General features: G+C 39.6%; 1 protein-coding gene across 1 annotated transcript in view; it reads left to right on the forward strand.

The window, feature by feature from the left end:
• Positions 1-19395, forward strand: part of wwc1 (WW and C2 domain containing 1) — a 64629-nt gene that overhangs the window by 12517 nt on the left and 32717 nt on the right. The window contains exons 2-5 of the mRNA XM_057820623.1: positions 12672-12781; positions 14173-14376; positions 14505-14581; positions 16232-16311. Coding sequence (XP_057676606.1) covers positions 12672-12781; positions 14173-14376; positions 14505-14581; positions 16232-16311 — 471 coding nt within the window. The remainder of the gene's footprint in view (positions 1-12671; positions 12782-14172; positions 14377-14504; positions 14582-16231; positions 16312-19395) is intronic.

Here is a 19395-nt window from a genome sequence, read left to right on the forward strand (position 1 = left end):
TCTCAATGGTTTCAATTTGTCGTGCAATTTATAGTGCAATTCATGGAAGCCCCGGTGCTTTCAGACGCTGTAAACTCATTGGATGCGTTGCATAAAAGGCGTTATGTGGAAAAGCTTCAGTCTATCCATTCGCCAGATCCATATTTGATGCCTAAATCGATATTTTTCGACCCGCTGTCTTCGCCCTCTCTGCCTGACATCTGCTACCCTGATATCTACAACTATCTTGTCCACACAAAATCAGCCTATTCTCACGAAAGTTTGAAAAACTTCAAGAGCAGCACTCTAAGCAACATTACCCCGTGTGACCCTTTACTTCCAATTTTCTAAAATGGCGACAATCAATAAAAAAAAAAAAAGTTGACTGCGACGCGTCAAGGATAGGTGCATATTGGACTATTTCTTCAATAAAATACACAACTGTGTCTGCCTCATTTGCAAAGAGACAGTCGCGGCAGATACGCAACGAGAAATGAAAGCAACTTGAAGCTAATTTAATTTCACAGCAGCAGTATTTCGCAAGAGCTCGAGGGTCGAAAGAGAACGCCACAAAGGCGAGATTGTTGAAATTATGAATTGATAAAAAATAATAATAAAGCAAATGTGACACACAGAAAGGCTTGCTAAAATTTCTTTAAATGTATTGTTCTACGTAAATGTCCAGGTAGCCCCCCACATTTTTACCACACCAAATCTGGCCCCCTGTGCAAAAAGTTTGGACACCCCTGTTTAACCGATGATCCGTAGACGAGGCCAGCTTCTTTCACTTGTTACCAGCTAAGTATTATTCAAAAAATAAAGTTGGTGGAACAAATAAGCATCTTGAATTTGAAACGGTATGTTGTCGGCGATTAGCCTAGCAATGATCTTAATTGTGGTTGTCAGCCCAAAACCCTCTAAATATATATTAAATGCATCTTACCAGATGTAAAATGACTACTACATAATCTGTGGTAATCGTTTGGAGCCCAGTTTTCTCGTCGAATTGCAGCAATCTCGCTCTCCTCTCCGGGTCTCTCGGAATACGGTAGAACTTCAAGTCTCTCCGTCTATCTTCTCTGTTATTGCAACCGACCGCCACACACGCCTTCACCATTTTGATTATTAATGTTAACGAGCAGAAAAACACGCCTGACGGACAATATGGCGCGGAGGCGTGGTTGTGACGTCGTGTGAGTAGGGTCTATAAATGACAACTTTGTAATAGACGTCCCGATTCAAGGTATACCGTGGTATGAAAACATCACTGTTTCAAAACCGCTAAAATTTTCCATCATATCTCCCTATGGTTTTAGCTATTTTTTATGTCCTAAAAATGCACGGCGAAAGGCTCAACCATCCCCCACCGGTTGTTGCTCAGTGTCAGTGAGTCAGCTGTGCTACACAACGGCTGGAGGAGGTGAAACTCCTGAACTTTTTCCCCCATTGAAGAAAACGAAATCGCTGGTGTGGGAATACTTCGGCTACAGAAGTTACAGACTGCTGCGGCTTAGAGGAGGAGGGTCAACCGCCATGTCAATCATGTTTGCGGAAGGTGGCTGCCGAGGAGGCAATACCTCCAATATGATTTTGTTTTTATACAAAATTAGAGGTTGGTAAACACTGTCATGAACATTTCCCATCAGCTACGAGAGTTAACTCCAGTGTGTCTAGTGTGTCTAGCGGTGGTAAAACGTGTTTTTGACAAAGAGTGTGCATAATATAAACATGATACGAGTCCTAAATTCTTTCTATGAAAATAATTAAATTATTTTTGTTCTGATGGTAACAATGTTGAGCTGTGGCTGTGGGTTTAGGCTCACCTAATTGACATTTATTTTACCTTTATTTAGAATATTTCAGTCTTTTTCTTTTTTTAATTTACTTTAATTTAACATTATACTTATGTTCCAATTTGCTAATATCTTTTGAAAAATAAAAATCCTATTCAATCGAAAAAAAAAATTAATCCAGATATCTCAAACACATTGTAGAGCTGTAATTGCAATACCGTGATACCGTGAAACAGTGATATTTTGTCTTAAGGTTATCATACTGTCAAAATCTCATACCGGCACGTGTCGATTTTGTAATCTAATCTTGTAATTTTGTAATCTTAAATAAAATACTTTTCCGTGTAGCCTTAACCATCCCATAACTAATTCCTCTCGTAAATGTGTAAGTATAGGAAAATCGGTGAGATGTGAAATATTTCACATATTTTAATATTTTATAATATTTTATAAATATTATAAGTAATATAACAATTTAAAACACATATCTGATAACAACCACAGTTCACGATACCACATTACATAAGGGTTAAAAGCCCAGGAAACAAACAACAATCAAGTAACTCGAATATAGCCTAGTGGCTTACGCTAGGAAAGGAATGCGTGACAGGAGAGCCAAATATTTCAGATTGCTAGCATTTTTTTCTGCTGTCTAAACTGGACCTACCTGTTGGGTCAATCGTCATTCGTTGTCGTTAGAAAAATGCTGCAAGACAAGTTTACCGCTCTGGAATAAAACTAAATAACGTTAAAAGACTGTCCCCTTGCCAAATGTGCAATCAAATTGAGATTTGTTGACCGATACTGTCACCTTGTTTTTTTTTTTCTTCATAAAGGATATTGATTGCTAGTATCGTGGTTTGCAAGTATTGCAAGATTGCTAAATATTGTGCTAAGTGTAGCTAGCTTACGTAAGCTTGGTTAAAAAATACTGGTGTAACAGATTTTTTTGTAAGGGATGAAAACAACTGTTGTGTATCACGGTATATTTTTATGATGTCCTTCTGTCCGTCCGTCCGTCTGTCCATCTTCATCATCTTCACTAAATATCCAATGTTGGGTCAGCGGGGGCATGCAGCTCTAGAATGATAGCCCAGAGTTTCCTCTCCCCAGTCTCTTTGTCCAGCTATTCCAAAGGGGATCCTGAGGCGTTCCCGGGCCAACCGGGAGACATAGTCTCACTAGCGTGTCCTGGGTCGACACCGAGGCCTCCTACCTATGGGACGTGCCCACATCTCTTTAGAGGTTTTGCTTTTTGTTCCAACCCATCCAGCACAGATAGTTGAACCATTGAGAATTCTGCTAAAACAAGCATCACTTGACTGCAATCAACTGATGACACTTGTAAAACACCAGATTGGTGAAAAGATGTCATCTTGTTTGTTTGGAATGAAATCATGCAGTCACTGTGACCCCGTATGGAATAGTTTGGAGGCCCCCTGCTGTAGATTTGCTCCATTCTTCCCACACTCGTGAACAAGACTCCAAGATACGATTATATTCTATTAAACTCTTCCACTTGGGAAATGACCTCATCCCTGACATTTCACATTTTTCCAACCAAGAACCATAGTCTCAGATTTGGAGGTTCTGATTTTCATTATGACCGCTTCGCACTCGGCTGCAAACCGCTCCAGTGAGAGTTGAAGATCGTGGCTTAATAAAGCCAACATAACCACATCATCTGTAATACTGTGTCCTCCAAACTAACCCCCTCAACTTATCCTGTTCATAAAGGTTAAAAACAGAATCGTTGCCAAAGAGCAGCCTTGGTGAAGTCCAACATTCACTGGGAACGAATCCGACTTACTGCTGGCAAGGCAAACCGAACTCTGACACCGTTTGCACAGAAACTGATTCGCCAGTATCCTCGTGGAACTGCACGAGGAAAATGGTGAAATGCCTTGTAGATCAGTTTCCATTTTCATTTTGTATTGGTAGCAAATTTTTGGTTACATTTTATTAGCTTGGAATGGAAAGATTTGTAGTTGTTTTGAAGAAAACCTGCTAGCTGCACGTTTAGCCATAAATAAATTCTTAAGTGTGCAATATCATCCATTCAGCCTGCAATGACGCACCGAACCAATGTCGTCAGGCCACAGGAATGTTGTCAGCCAGATAAGGCCTAGTTGCTGCGTACGAGAGTTGTGCAGTTCTCCTGCTAATATTCACTTAAAAAAAAAAAAAATCTGGACAGAGAGTTTGTGCGCGGATGTTGGACCCTAACATTGACACAAGAGATTCAAGCTCAACCCAGAACGAACATTTCTCCCTAGCCGCCACCACCACCTGACTCAGCGTTCAGCTATTCAGCTGTGCCTCGGTGCCTTTGCACTCCGTCGTGCGCTGTGTCAGTTTGCATTAGCGCGCCAAGGCCCGGCCACAGAGTTGTTTGCGTTGGAACTCGCGAGGCGGTATTTTGCAAAGTCATTATGGAATACGTTTGGTGCTTTCCTTTCATGTTAAAAACTAGCCAAGGTATTGTATGATTGGGAAACTGGTCCAGTAAACATTTACGGGAGCTAGCTAGCTTCTTGTTGAGTCACCTTATAAACAGTATAAGTCATACGTTTGGTGACACTTTCTCAGTGAGAAAAGCTTTCCAAACCCTCCCTATTGGCAATCAGCAGCAATTAGTATTTTTCTTGTAATTGTCATGCGGTACATATCGCAAGATAATACCATCCAAGTCGTCTTGCATATACTCAGTGTTGGGAATAACGCCGTTATAAATAACGCTGTTACATAACGGCTTTATTTTTGCAGTAACGGGGTAATCTAACTAATTATTTTTTCCACCGTTACAACGCCGTTACCGTTACTGACGGTCAAAAGCGGTGCGTTACCTACTCTGAATAAATTGAAGAAACTACCAGCCGTAGCGAGTCTACTCTGCTCTGTTTATTTGTCATCCAAGACTTTGGGTGCGTTTAGATTCGAGAATAGCGCACGTGTTTTGTTTTGTGCTTTTTCTTAGCAAAGATATACCGCACAGGTCGTGCTGGCACTCTGATTCTTTAATACAGTGCTTCTCAATTATTTTTTATTACACCCCCCCAAGAAAGACGTAAATGTTTCGCGCCCCCCAAACTCTATGCCGCCACCATAAATAGTAACATTTGTCAATAAAAATACTATTATAAGTACGCCTCTGCCTAACATTCTTTTTTTCTATTAAAGAATAAAAGTAACATAGATCAACTTATAATAAAGTATAACTTCATTGACATTGTTTTGTTTGTAACAGAAAAGACTTAACGTGCATCAATTTGCCTGAATTAAAAAAAAAAAAAAAGTCACGTCCAAACTGTAAAAATACACTCAAGGTACATTTTTGACCATTTGATACCGAAAAATTTGACTGAAAAAACAAAACTGAATAGAAGAAAAAAAAAAGAGTGTCTTTGGACAGAAGGAGTTTTTATTTTTGCTGCTCACAGAATCACCTTCGTTGCAATGGTGTGGGGTTATTTTGCACTGAGCATGCTAACGGTGCTCACTGGTTTACTGATATAACACTGACAAAACGGGACGATCGTTGGCAATATTCGGCACCTTTTCGCTTAAAAACAATCACGCCGCTTATCAATGAGATTGGGGTCTAATGTCTTTAACTGGCGCCTCAATTGATTTGGCTTCCGGCTGTCCGCTATTATCATTTTTAGACACAGTAAACAGTGGTCTTTCCTCATCTCCCACTATATCAAAAGTCAAAGCCAAAAGGCCTGAAAAGGGCGCATTCTCGGCGGCCGAGGGAGAACCGTAGGTGAGGGCGGTCGTCGTGACGATCCCAAGCCGAAAATGACACGCCCGAGCAGTGCCGGCCCAGGCCATTTGGGGGCCCTAAGCAAAATAATGCCAAGGGGCCCATATTTTTAGCCCACCATTTCGTCACAGTGTACTGTGAAACCCATACATGCAATCCAACCTATATGTCCATATTTTATATATTAATATAATTATTAATATATAATTATATTATATATTAATTTTGTTGCACTGCATTCTTCAAACTTCTCACCCCAAATGATTGTCAGTACTTACAGTAGATAACGCCAAACCTTTTTCTAAAAGAGGAAAGAAAGAACTTAAGGAAGAACTTTTATTTTTTTAAGCTTGTAATCAAGTATCAAAGCTCACAAAAGTCAAATAAAGTAAACTAGTAAACAAAATAGAATATAAATTAAACAATTGCCAGATTGCCCCCTATCTGGGCCCCCTAGTGGTCAGGGGCCCTAAGCAGCTGCATAGTCTGTGTATATGCTGGGCCGGCCCTGCGCCCGAGAAGTGCCAACCGGGGAAGACGGTGGGTCGCTGCGTGAGTCCAGCCGGAAAACGGCTTTCGAAAACGGCGCACAGCTCTTCATATCTTTTTTTTTGTGTGCTCTTGCTTAGTTCAAAAATACTGCGCGCACTCTGAAAATGAGAGCACCACTGCCACCCACCGAGTGGATGTGCAATTACACTTTATTCTAGTACAGCAAAAAAAAACATGTTCCCCGAGGTCACATGCGCCACCCCTGGCATCGCTCTGCACCCTCCTGGGGGGGGAGGGGTGCGCCCCACTATTTGAGAAGTACTGCTTTAATAGCACATATAACTTCAACATTAACACAAACGTACGGCTCTCGGCAGGCCGTGTCTCTAACTCAATCCCGCATCATGTGAGCAAAACAGTATTGGTGCCGTGTGCACTTTAGGGTGCCTCGGATAATTCTGTATCAAAATATTATAGCACGTACTTCTTATCACTCCAGGCTCTTTGTCCAAAATTAGACAATGCTTTCCATAGCTTGCTAATGTTTCTGTTTTTGCTACACCTGAATGCTAGCCTCGTTCCCATCCCCCACTGTCAGCCAGCAAGAACGCTGCTTCCATCTTGAGGACGGCAGACGCTTTGAGGGTGACGGGAGGAGTAGGGGGACGAGGCTACCTGAATGCACCACTTGGATAGATGCGATGGAAGTGATTGTGATTGGCTGAGGGTTAGTCATGTGTCATGGTAAGCCAATCAGAGCCGGTGTTTTCATACACAAACCGGAACAGCGCGTGCGGCAAACACACACACGCAAAACAGATGCAGAGGAATATGATGGCAGAGCATTCGGATGAAAATTTGTCCTTTATGAGGTGGAGATATAAACACTATTTCAACTCAAAATACTTGAAGTACAGTAGGCTATGTCTACTTGACCAGTTGTCGCAGTTTGTGAGAGTTAGATTTATTTAATTAAACTCATTTTATATTGTTTATTGCTGATTGTTATTTTATTATATTGTTTACCGTTTATTTTTGTTGCACTTCAAGTGTAGGATAAATCTGTTGCTGGTGAGGTGCAATAAATATTACAATGTTCTATAACACAACTACCTGTCTGTTCTTCTCTATTCAACTGACTCGAATACTGCTCAGAAAATGTCAAATTCTTTGACATACAACAACTTCTTTTCAAAGTAACGGAAATAATTACTTTCCCTGGCGACTAGTTACTTTTACTATAGAGTAATTCAGTTACTAAATCAGTTACTTTTTAGAAGAAGTAATGAGTAACTATAATTACTTTTTTAAAGTAACGTGCCCAACACTGCATATACTTGTATTCATGTCTTCCAATTTGGACTCTTTGCATTGTTAACTTCATTTTTAATTTGGTAACTTGTAGTTGTAAAGAATCCCCAAGGAAAACCACAAGAAAAAAAATCTTTTTTTTTATTTTTATTCTTCATTCACACATGAAGTAAATGTTAGCATAAAATCAGCAACACCGAGTACTCTGCTTCTCACTAACGTAACTTCCCAAGGTCAATATTTGAAACAGCAGACCTGAAATTACAATTCACAAAGTCAATAACATATGAATTAAAACAAATATAGGAAAATATATAAATACATGTATTCACGTACAAACAGAAATTACAAATTAGAATATTTTTCTCTTCTCTGTGAATACCCATCGGAATCCGAGGAATTGCGCACCAAACGCACTAAACTGTAGGAGTGGGAACCTCGTGGTACTTCATGATACGATACGATTTGCGATACAAAGCTCACGATAACGATGATCTGACGATATGGCGATACAACGATTATTGATACATTGGTCAGAAAATCATTCTAGGATATTCTACAAACAACTAATAAACAGAAAAACAAGCTTCTGCTGTGAATTGGAATGAGTTTATCACTAGTAGACGTCCAATCCATTTGAACACTTCAAACGGATTGAACGTCTATGGCCGTCAGTGGCAGCCAATGCCAGGCAATGAGGTTGATTTTCAGTTACTTCCTGTTGATTTTGTGGCATTTTATGGCTCACTTCCTGTTTATTTTGAGTTAGAGAACAGGAAGTGACCTGGGAATCAACCAAATCAATAGGCAGTGACTCAACCTCAACAGGAAATGACCTGTAAATGCCCTAAAATGAACAGCGAGTGACCTGTAAATGCCCTGAAAATCGGACAGAATTATTGAACGCTCTGGTCTCGAATGAACGAACGTTCCCAGTCTAAATGGATTGGGCGTCAAGCACCGTCAATGCAGCCTTAGAGTTAATTGAGACACTATTATGGTGGAAGATTTTGGTAGCAAATTGTTGGTTCATTTTTATTTATTCATTTTTAGGCATTGACACCTCTTTAAAACGATATTTTGATTCTTGGCAGGAGCATATCGATAACCTTTTGGGATACAAAGTATCACGATATATGACCATTTTGATAAGTTATCACACCCCTACTAAACTGCTTCGGTTTATGAGTGCAAACCGGACAAAATTAATACAAATTATTAGAGCTGAAACGAATACTCGAGTAACTCGAGTTTAAAAACTGTTCCGAGTAATTTTATTCACCTCGAAGAATCGTTTAATTTTGCCAGCTCTAAGCATCACGTTTTGCTCGGACTACTTTTAATGCGGAACAATGCGCTGACGTCATGTGCATAGAGGAAGAAGCAAAAAAAAAACAAAACAACTGCAGCCGACGGCCACTACAAACTACGCCGACGTTGCTAAAAACTACGCCCGCATGATGCTAGTGTGGTAGCAGGTAGAGATGTCCTCGATTGGGTCCGATCACGTCATTTTCAAAGTATCGGAATCGGCAAAAAAATATCGGACATGCCTTTTTTAAATATATATATATATATATATGTTTTTTAATTAAATCGTTTTCCAATTGTATGTAACGTTACTGACAAAATGTCTTGCACTCATCCAGAGTCTTTAGTTCTGGCTTAAAGTAGGGCTATCAAATTTATCGAGTTAACGGCGGTAATAACATTTTAATATTTAACGCAATTAACGCATGCGCTGCACTACCCACTCACGCATTGTCGCGTTCAATCTATTATGGCACCATTTTACGTATTCATAGAGTTAAAAGGCAACGTAAAATTAGTAGAATAAATTTTGGCAGCCTTTGAAGCCGAAAGGCTAAATTGGGTAAAGCCTTACAATCCCACTCTCAACAATTAGGGATATAGTGGGAAGCAATGTGGGGAAGAAAGGTACTAGTTGATCTTTTTTTAACACCTTATGTTATTTCCCAATGCAGAGAAGATATATCAATTGGTACCACTACGCACAGTCATGGTTGCACTTCCCATCATGCATTTGGGCAGAAGTTAAATGGCAGCAGTATCATTTACTGAAAGCTCAACAAATACACTAGATGGCAATATTTAGTCACAATATACAAAGTCACATTTATCCTTTAGGAATTACAAGTCTTTCTATCTGTGGATCCCTCTAACACAAAAAGAATGTTAAAAATGTAAATGCCATCTTGAGGATTTATTGTCATAATAAAAAAAAAACTACTTATGTACTGTATGTTGAATGTATATATTCGTCTGAGTTTTATTCATTTTTTTCTTAATGCATTGCCAAAATGTATATGATCGGGAAAATTTATCGGGAATGATTGGAATTGAATCGGGAGCAAAAAAAACCAATCAGATCGGGAAATATTGGGGTCGGCAGATACTCAAAATAAAAAGATCGGGATCGGATCGGGAGCAAAAAACCATGATCGGAACAACCCTAGTAGCAGGTAGTGTCCGATGGGTCTCATAGATATCGCATGCATTTAGGACTAGATGCGAAATGACAGGCCGCGTCTGGGCAGCGTTAGTAAACAGCCGCCATCTTTAAGCTAGCCCTTGGGAGGGCTAGTTTTTCTATTGATTATGACCACTGTCGATGAGTGGCTAACGTTTCTTACATACAGTCTTTATTTAATCTGTAAAAACACAGCGCTGTAGAGTGATGAGGGTGTAAATTAAAACATAATAAAGCTAATTGTCAGTTTTAGCTCAGTAGTCATTGCTGAATAAAACACCAAGTAGCACTGGTCCCTAATTTGCTCCAATACGGCAGGTATCATACATTTATTTTGAACACTGCAAAAACTCAAAATCTTATCAGTACTTACAGTTTAGACTAACTTAAAACTTAACTAGAACTTAAAAATAGCTTGACACAAATGGAAATTCAATTGAAACACATGGGAAAAACATGTAGCTTTCAAGTGATGTGTGTTATCAAGCGTAATTACATTTTTAGGTAAATGTTTTTTTTTTTTTTTTTTTTTTTATCTAGAAGTTTTTTGAGTGACAGCAGTGAATTTTTTTTCTAGTCACATCTGAGATGCAATTGTTGGCTGCTTTCAACAATGTGCATCCAAAATAAAGACATTGATTGACTGAAAATGGTTTAATATTGGATTAAATGTCTTTTTCTCGTGTATATTTATAATTGCTCTTTACCTTTAAAAAAAAAAAAAAGTTTTATCCGATCACTCAATTAATCGATAGAAATTTCAGTCGATTACGTGATTACTAAAATATTCGATAGCTGCAGCCCTACAAATTATACAAGCCTGTACTTCCGTATGTCATTTATCAATGAAAGCATCAGATTAAAACCATAAAATCTGAGTAATTGTCATTCATTTCATTTAATGAAACGAGAACTTCTAACACCTCACATTTTTGGCTATCGTCGCTTTTTATGTGAAATGTAAAAATATAATGATACACAGATTCTTTTGGTGTGTTTCTGGAGGTAAACCCGTAAACAACAATTTTGGCTGTTATTTCTGTTGTAATAACTTTGTTATGATATAAAACCAAAAAAATCGTGGTGACTACTGTTTAAAGACATTTTCAAATGGTGCCGACCAAGTGTCTACATGCACGTACGTCAAAGCTGTGAAGCAGTGGAGCATGTGAGGATGACGACAAGTGGCTATTGAGAGATTAATAGTGAGATGGAGGCCAGGCCGCCGCAACCAGCTGGCCTTTCACTCACAGGGAAGCGGAGAGCCCCAAGTTTGGGTCATCGGCCGTCAACACCGCCCCCTCAGATCGGCCATTAGCGAACAGGATTTAGTGGGTGAGTGTGTGGAGAAGGAGAATTAAATAATGGGGATGTGTCCAGCCAACCAGCCATTGGCAGCAGCTTCTGTGTCGCCCTGTCCGGAAACTAAATTTAGAGCCAAGCTGAGGGTGACGGGGTCTCATCCAGGCCCCCTTTTTTCTATTATTCAACAGTAAAAAAGGACCCAGTTCACTTTCTATCAAGACTCGCTGTTTGTTTTTGGGCCACTTATCTCTTATGCATGCTTCAAGTGACAAATTTCACTTTTATTGCCTTTTTGAATGGCATAGTAATGTTTTGTGGCCAAATATTTTCAAACACGGGTAATTTGTGTCTGCTAGTTTAAGTGTCATATTGGTATGTTTGACTGTTTTCCCTGTATTTTTTTTCTTTCTTTTTTAACACCGCTTCAAGCAGTGAAATACTTGATGTTGTTACTTGAACGTTGGCACAGAAAACGAAGCCAGAATAGCAAGCAATAACTCTGAGCCATTCCCGAAACAGTATAACTGTGGCTTTAAAAGCAATCTGTTCAGACTGATGCTAATTTCCCACTTTTGTCATTAAATGCATCATTAAGTTATTTCATGCCTGCTTTTTACATTTGGCAAGGCAAATAGGGGACAGTTCAGCAAACAAAAACAAAGTTTAGATCTAAGACTTTTAAACTGCTGCACAGCTGTACAAATGGGTCATTTGCACTGAAGTATTACAAAACAAACATTTTTTTAAAATTTGTTTAAAAAGAGTTTTTTTTATCATTCCATATTTGTGTCATCCAGAAAAACATGGTTTTGGGAAAGAGCAGGAAAAAAAAAGTAGCATCATTACGTATCAACCCCCCAGCACACAAACACACACACGCACACACCCCCACCACACACACACACTCGACTGCGGTGACTGGCTGGAAGGCCGACGGTTGCCCCAGTTACCTCCAGGCGATGCGTTGGTGCTTCTCGAGGAATGCCGCGGGTCGGTTTCCTCCTATTGTGGTTGGCAGGAGGGACCCCAGTTGTCCCACCCTCTACTTTTTTTTTGTCTTCCCCCTCTTGGAGGTGAATAGAGGACTCTGAAATACCAGAACAGCTAACCCCCCCAATCTCATGCAAGTACTTTGAGACATAGCAATGTAAGAATTAGTTGCTGGGTCTGAATATCGTCAAATCTCATTTATGAAAATGAAAACTAATACTTCACTTAAAAGTGGTAATGAAATGAAAGTTATCTCATTGGGTGTCCGTTGGCATATCGTTCTTCAGTTTGACCATCTCATAGGCTGTTTTTTAAAAAAAATTTTATGATGTTTAGTTTAGTTTACCATTTTAATGAAAATCAGGATCAGGAGTACCGGCAAACACTTTCAAAACAAACCATGACAACGCTACTTTAATTAAACAAATACTCGAAGCAGCAAAATTTACTTTGAATCTTTTAATTTCTAATCGAATACTCGAGTTAATCGATTAATCGCAACAATAATGACTGTTTGTTTTTTGTTTTTTTTAACTCCCCACAGGCAGACGAAGCCTCTGACGTTTGCCGACTGTATCGGAGATGAACTGCCCGTCGGTTGGGAAGAGGCGTTCGATCCTGTTGTTGGGGCCTACTATGTCGACCACAATACCAGTGAGTCTTAAAGGGACATGCAACACCTTTACCATCCTCAATGTTTTTTCCCCATAGATGCCTTTTGTCACTAATTTGCATCATACATAATTTTATGTGTATTTTAATATTTCTTTTTAAAATTATAATTATGATTTCTTAACTTGATTTCGTATCTACCTGAAAGCCAAAACACTAGTAAAAGATTTTTAAATCGTAATGTTTTGAAATTTTGGCGTCAAAGGGTTAAACATGACGGAACTATACATATACCTAACAAGGTTTTAACCAGTGTTGTTTTCGTCAACGATGACAATAACGAAAATATTTCGTCAACGAGCAATTTTTTCATGACGATGACGTCACGATGACGCACAGAAAATGTGTCTTGGGAGACTAAAACATAACGAGATGGACGCGAGAACGAGATAAAAATTCGCGATGTGTGATATTTTTTCATTGAATGTGTAGTTAGCACGCATTTAGCAATGTTTGGTCGTGTCACTCATGTGACGTGCTGCGCATCCCCAGCGAACTCCGTGCCCAACACACACACTCACTCACCGGCCAGTGTGTCCATTCCAGGCTCCTTTTGTGAAACGTGTCAGGTGCTGCTTGGTAAGTTTTGTTATATTATCTTGGCTATGCCGTGTTGCTTTTGCCTTTAAAGGTCTGTGCTGAGTGATCATCACACTAAATTGTAGCGTTGGCATTGCGTTCGTGTTAGCATAGCATTCATGTTAGCATTAGCCTTTAGCGCAGTGACTCGGTGTCATCTTGAACTCTTGGAAAACATTTTACATACAGTTCGTGGCGTATAGTTGAGTTTAATTCATTGCAAATAATGTGCTGTTTTCCTGCTAAGTGTGCATTATCATCACGAAAATTGTGATATCCTTGTAGAAATTATGTGCTTGTCTTTCATATTCATTAGAAATTGTTGGAAACCTTTTATTTATTTATGGACTAAAAGTTTTGAAGTTGATAGACGAAAACATTTTGAGAATTGTCGACTAAAACTACACGAAATTTGCCTTATTTTTTGTTGACTAAAACTAGACGAAAGTGAACACATTTTGAAATGACTAAAGTATGACTAATAAGTATTTTTCGTCCAAAAGACTAAGACGACAATTAAATAGGCTGCCAAAGACAACCCTGGTTTCAACAAACTGTTTTTTTGGTCAATGACTCTCAGAATGCGGTGTGTGGGCTCCCTTTTGTGGTATGCAAAACAGTCCCGGATTTGAATTTTTAAACTGTTACTGTGGCTTGCTACAATGTTTTTTTTTTTTTTTACATTTCATGCATACAGTTCGGTTCAGTTGTAAATTAAATTAGCTGTATGATAAATTTACATTGAGTCTTTCAGCATGCTGATCTTTAATTTGATTTTAAACTGTTCCTCCCAGAGAGCACCCAGCTGGAGGACCCGCGGGCCCAATGGCAGCGGGAACAGGAGGCCATGTTGCGGGAGTACCTGGCCGTGGCCCGCGACGCCCTCAGCGCCCAGAAGGAGATCTACCAGGTGAAGGAGCAGAGGCTCCGTCTCGCACAGCAGGAGTACCTGCAGCTCAACAACACCTGGCGGGACAAGTCCTCATCGCAGACCAGCTGTGAGTGTCGCTTCAAATGAATAACCAAAATTCTTTTTCTGCGGGTCAACTGAGATTCTTTTAGAGATTCTTCTGGTACAAAATAGAGAGTTGTTCTTTACATGTTTGTGTGACTCTTTCGATTCCAGTGAATTCCAGAACGTCCACTTCCAGCAAGTACGACCCAGATATCCTCAAAGCAGAAATAGCCACAGCCAAAAGTCGGGTAAGAGAAAGTTAAAAACATTTTTTTCAAGAGTGTCTCCACAACTACAGTGGGGCAAATAAGTATTTAGTCAACCACGAGAGACAGAATGTGGAAAAAAAATAATAAACAGAAAACCACATTGTTTGATTTTTAAAGAATTTATTTGCAAACCATGGTGGAAAATAAGTATTTGGTCAATACCAAAAGTTCATCTCAATACTTTGTTATGTACCCTTTGTTGGTAATAACTGAGGCCAAATGTTTTCTGTAACTCTTCACAAGCTTTTCACATGCTGTCGCTGGTATTTTGGCCCATTCCTCCATGCAGATCTCCTCTAAAGCAGTGATGTTTTTGGGCGGTCGTTGGGCAACACCGACTTTCAACTCCCTCCACAGATTTTCTATGGGGTTAAGCTCTGGAGACTGGCTAGGCCACTCCAGGACCTTGAAATGCTTCTTACGAAGCCACTCCTATGTTGCCCTGGCTGTGTATTTGGGATCATTGTCATGCTGAAAGACCCAGCCACGTCTAATCTTCAATGCCCTTGCTGATGGAAGGAGATTTTCACTCAAAATCTCTCGATACATGGCTCCATTCATTCTTTCCTTTACACGGATCAGTCGTCCTGGTCCATTTGAAGAAAAACAGCCCCAAAGCATGATGTTTCCACCCCCATGCTTCACAATAGGTATGGTGTTCTTCGGATGCAATTCAGTGTTCTTTCTCCTCCAAACACGAGAACCTGTTTCTACCAAAACGTTCTATTATGGTTTCTTCTGACCATAACAGATTCTCCCAGTCCTCTTCTGGATTATCCAAATGCTCTCTAGCAAACTGCAGACGGGCCTGGACGTGTACTTTCTTCAGCAGGAGGACAAGTCTCGCAGTGCAGGATTTGAGTCCCTGGCGGTGCATTGTGTTACTGATAGTAGCCTTTGTTACTGTGGTCCCAGCTCTCTGTAGGTCATTCACTAGGTCCCCCCGTGTGGTTCTGGGATTTTTGCTCACCGTTCTTGCTATCATTTTGACGCCACGGGGTGAGATCTTGCATGGAGCCCCAGATCGAGGGAGATTATCAGTGGTCTTGTATGTCTTCCGTTTTCTAATAATTGCTCTCACAGTTGATTTCTTTACACCAAGCGTTTTACCTATTGCAGATTCAGTCTTCCCAGCCTGGTGCAGATCTACAATTTTGTCTCAGGTGTCCTTCGACAGCTCTTTGGTCTTGGCCATAGTGGAGTTTGGAGTGTGAATGACTGAGGTTGTGGACAGGTGTCTTTTATACCGATAATGAGTTAAAACAGGTGCCATTATTACAGGTAACGAGTGGAGCCTCTTTAGACCTCGTTAGAAGAAGGTAGACCTCGTTGACAGCCAGAAATCTTGCTTGTTTGTAGGTGACCAAATACTTATTTTCCACTCTAATTTGGAAATAAATTCTTTTAAAATAAAGCAATGTGATTTTCTCTTTTTTTCCCACATTCTGTCTCTCATGGTTGAGGTTTACCCATGTTGACAATTACAGGCCTCTCTAATCTTTTCAATTAGGAGAACTTGCACAATTGGTGGTTGACTAAATACGTATTTTCCCCACTGTATAAAGCCGCACCATATCTTAGGCTATTTTATTCGGTAGTTATCAATTACGTTTCATGTGTCTTTCTCAGGTCAACAAACTAAAGCGGGACCTGGCCTGTATGAAGCAAGAGCTGCAGTACAAAGAACAAGGCTTCGAGACCCTCAAAGAGTAAATTTTCTCGCTTCTGTTGCTTTAAATGAACCGTATTTCTCTTGATGTCGAGTTTTCAAATATTGATAAAGCGCATATTCCCTCCGCTGAATTAGACGTTAGTACAAACATATTTCTGGTGAGCTGTAAACGTCTCCTTATCGCCTCAGTTGTTGCCTCAGCATTTATCGCACATTCCATGCTGTCATTAAACACGGGCGCCTCTATCAAAACACCAGCTGAGGAGAGTAAACGGACTACAAATTCAAGGTGCACAAGTCAAGTTGATGGAGGCGAAGGCATTAATTCTCTTATAGCAACAATGCCGCTTTTCTTTAATTTTTTAATTTTAGAAATTCGCTTCTTTTTCTTTGGCAAATTAGCTGCCATGTCCTGGTTGAAACAGAAGACAAATGTCTGCTCTTCGCAAGTGAGAGTGTCACAGGAGGATTAATGAGTAGCTGAGCAGTTGAACAACATTCCTTCATGACTCCACCTCCCACCCTCCCTCTCCTGTTACAGTCATCAGACGGCGCTCGGCGACCTATCGCCACTTGCGCAAATACAAAATAGGCTTAGGGCAGTAATGCGGCCACCAGCTTCCTGATAAGATTTGGCGAAATACTTGACGTGTTTTGAAATTTTTGGAGGCCTTGGGAAATGCGTGGGAACCCAAGTTTGTTGAAGTAGAAGCCACATAGCGGCTCTTCTCCAGACTTTTTAATAAATCAATAGTATAGCCTAATATGGGACTCGTTGAAAGCTTTACATACAGACCACTGCATGAATTTTAAGCCAAGGTTTCAGTGATACTTTTTGTATCAATTAATCATTTTCTCCTAAAATTGTTTAATTAAAATGTACTTAATATTTTAGACAAAAAATGAACATTTTGGTACTACTACTATTGCCACTACTACTAGTACTACAAGTAGGAGTAGGAACCTCTTGGATCCTCACAATACGATACGATTTGCGACACAAAGCTCACGATAACGATGATATGCCGATACAATGATTATCGATACACTTGTCAGGAAATCATTCTAGAATATTCTACAAAGAACTAATAAACAGAAAAACATCAGTGTATTATCAGCACAGCAACAACGGCGTGCAATAACATCAGCATATCAGCATTTTTTAGCATTTTGTTTCCAAGCGCTGAGGACCTAACCAAGATGGCCGACAGTTATGAACGCCTCCATTCCCAAGATGGCCACCGATTACGAATGCCGCCAAAGAGGACGAAGAAGCAATTGAAGGCAGAAGTCAAAGCGTAAAAGTTAGAAAACAAATAGCTAAAAGTCTTTGATTTAGGGCTGCAGCTATCGAATATTTTAGTAGTCGATTAATCGATGGACTAGTTAGTTCGAATAACCGAGTAATCGGATAAGGAACATGAAAAATTTAAATACCTGAGCCTCAAACGGTATAATTTTTTTCTTTTAATGAGGATCAATGTACAACAAAAGAACAATTGGCTAACTTACATAAAAAAGTTCGCTGGCTTAAATGCTATAAAATGCTAAAGTTTTTTTTTGTTTTTTTACAATGCTCTTAACAAATGGTTCAGATACATACTCCCACAAAAAACGGCTAAATATACCTCTAAACTAAATTAAGAATGCATTAAAACAATAATTAGCTCAAACAAACTTAGCTTACGTAGGTCTTAACAGGGAGCAGTTGGATTCAGTCATGTGAAAAGAGGCTGACCACAGGGCAGTGTACCCACCCTCATCAATAAAACTAAATGCAAACACTTTCAAAATAAACCATTAAAACGTCACTTCAATTAAATGAATACTCGAAGCAACAAAATTTAATTTGAATATTTTTCTCTTATCGAATACTCGAGTTAATCGATTAGTCGTTGCAGCACTACTTGTATTATTTTTTGTAAGACAAAAGGTGGTAGAATCAAGTCATGTTAGGAGTGGGAACCTCTTGGTACCTCATGAGACGATACGGTTTTCGATACGTTGGTCAGGAAATCATTCTAGGATATTCTACAAAAAAATAATAAACAGAAAAACAAGCTTCTGCTGTGAATTGGCCATTTAAGGTCATTTACCTGTTGATTCTCAGTTACTTCCTGTTGATTTTGGGGTATTTTATGGGTCACTTCCTGTTTATTTTGAGTTACAGAACAGGAAGTGACCTGGGAATCACACAAATGAATAGGCAGTGACTCAAACTCAACAGGAAATAACCTTGAAATGCCCTAAAATGAACAGCAAGTGTCCTGTTAATGCCCCGAAAATCGGACCAAATGACTGAATGCTCTGGTTTCGAATGAACGGACGTTCCCAGTCTAAATGGATTGGGCGTCGAGCACCGTCAATGGCAGCCTTAGAGTTAACTGAGACACTATTAGGGTGGAAGATTTTGGTAGCAATTTGATGTTTTTTTTATTTTTTTTTATTTTTGTGCCCTGCCTACTGCCTGAAGTTAGCTGGGATAGGCTCCAGCACCTCCGCGACCCTCGTGAGGAATAAGCGGCATGGAAAATGAATGGATGAATTTTTTAAACATTGACACCTTTCTTGACAGGAGCATATCGATAACCTTTTGGGATACAAAGTATCACAATATATCACCATTTCGCTATTTTGTCACACCCCTAACTACAAGTTTTGGTAATTTACAAAATAACTCAACCCCCAAAGACCAGGCATCGACATACATGGACAAATCCATTTTAGGTCAACATTTGGTATACTAGTGTGGCTTACTAACCTGGCAAGCTAAATTGATTGTTCTGTATATCTGCCATGAATCTACTACACATATGTATGATGAATCACTGAAACCGGAAGTACAGTCTTGCTTGCAAGGCTAGTGGCTTACATGACCCAAAATGTTATATCCACATATTTTGGCACCATGAATTATATCTTAATGATGAATCATTATTGTACTTTACAAACTACTTTTATATGGGTTTAATGAAAAAATTAAAAGCCCTTTTCAACTATCAAGGTACTCCAAGCGCTTTGACACTAATTCCCACATTTACCTACTGATGATGCAGCATCAGGAGCAACGTGGGGTTCAGTATCTTGCTCAAGGACACTTAAACAAGGTCAATAAGGCAGG

The sequence above is a fragment of the Corythoichthys intestinalis genome, chromosome 18 (genome assembly GCF_030265065.1).
Source record: "Corythoichthys intestinalis isolate RoL2023-P3 chromosome 18, ASM3026506v1, whole genome shotgun sequence".
NCBI lineage: Eukaryota > Metazoa > Chordata > Actinopteri > Syngnathiformes > Syngnathidae > Corythoichthys > Corythoichthys intestinalis.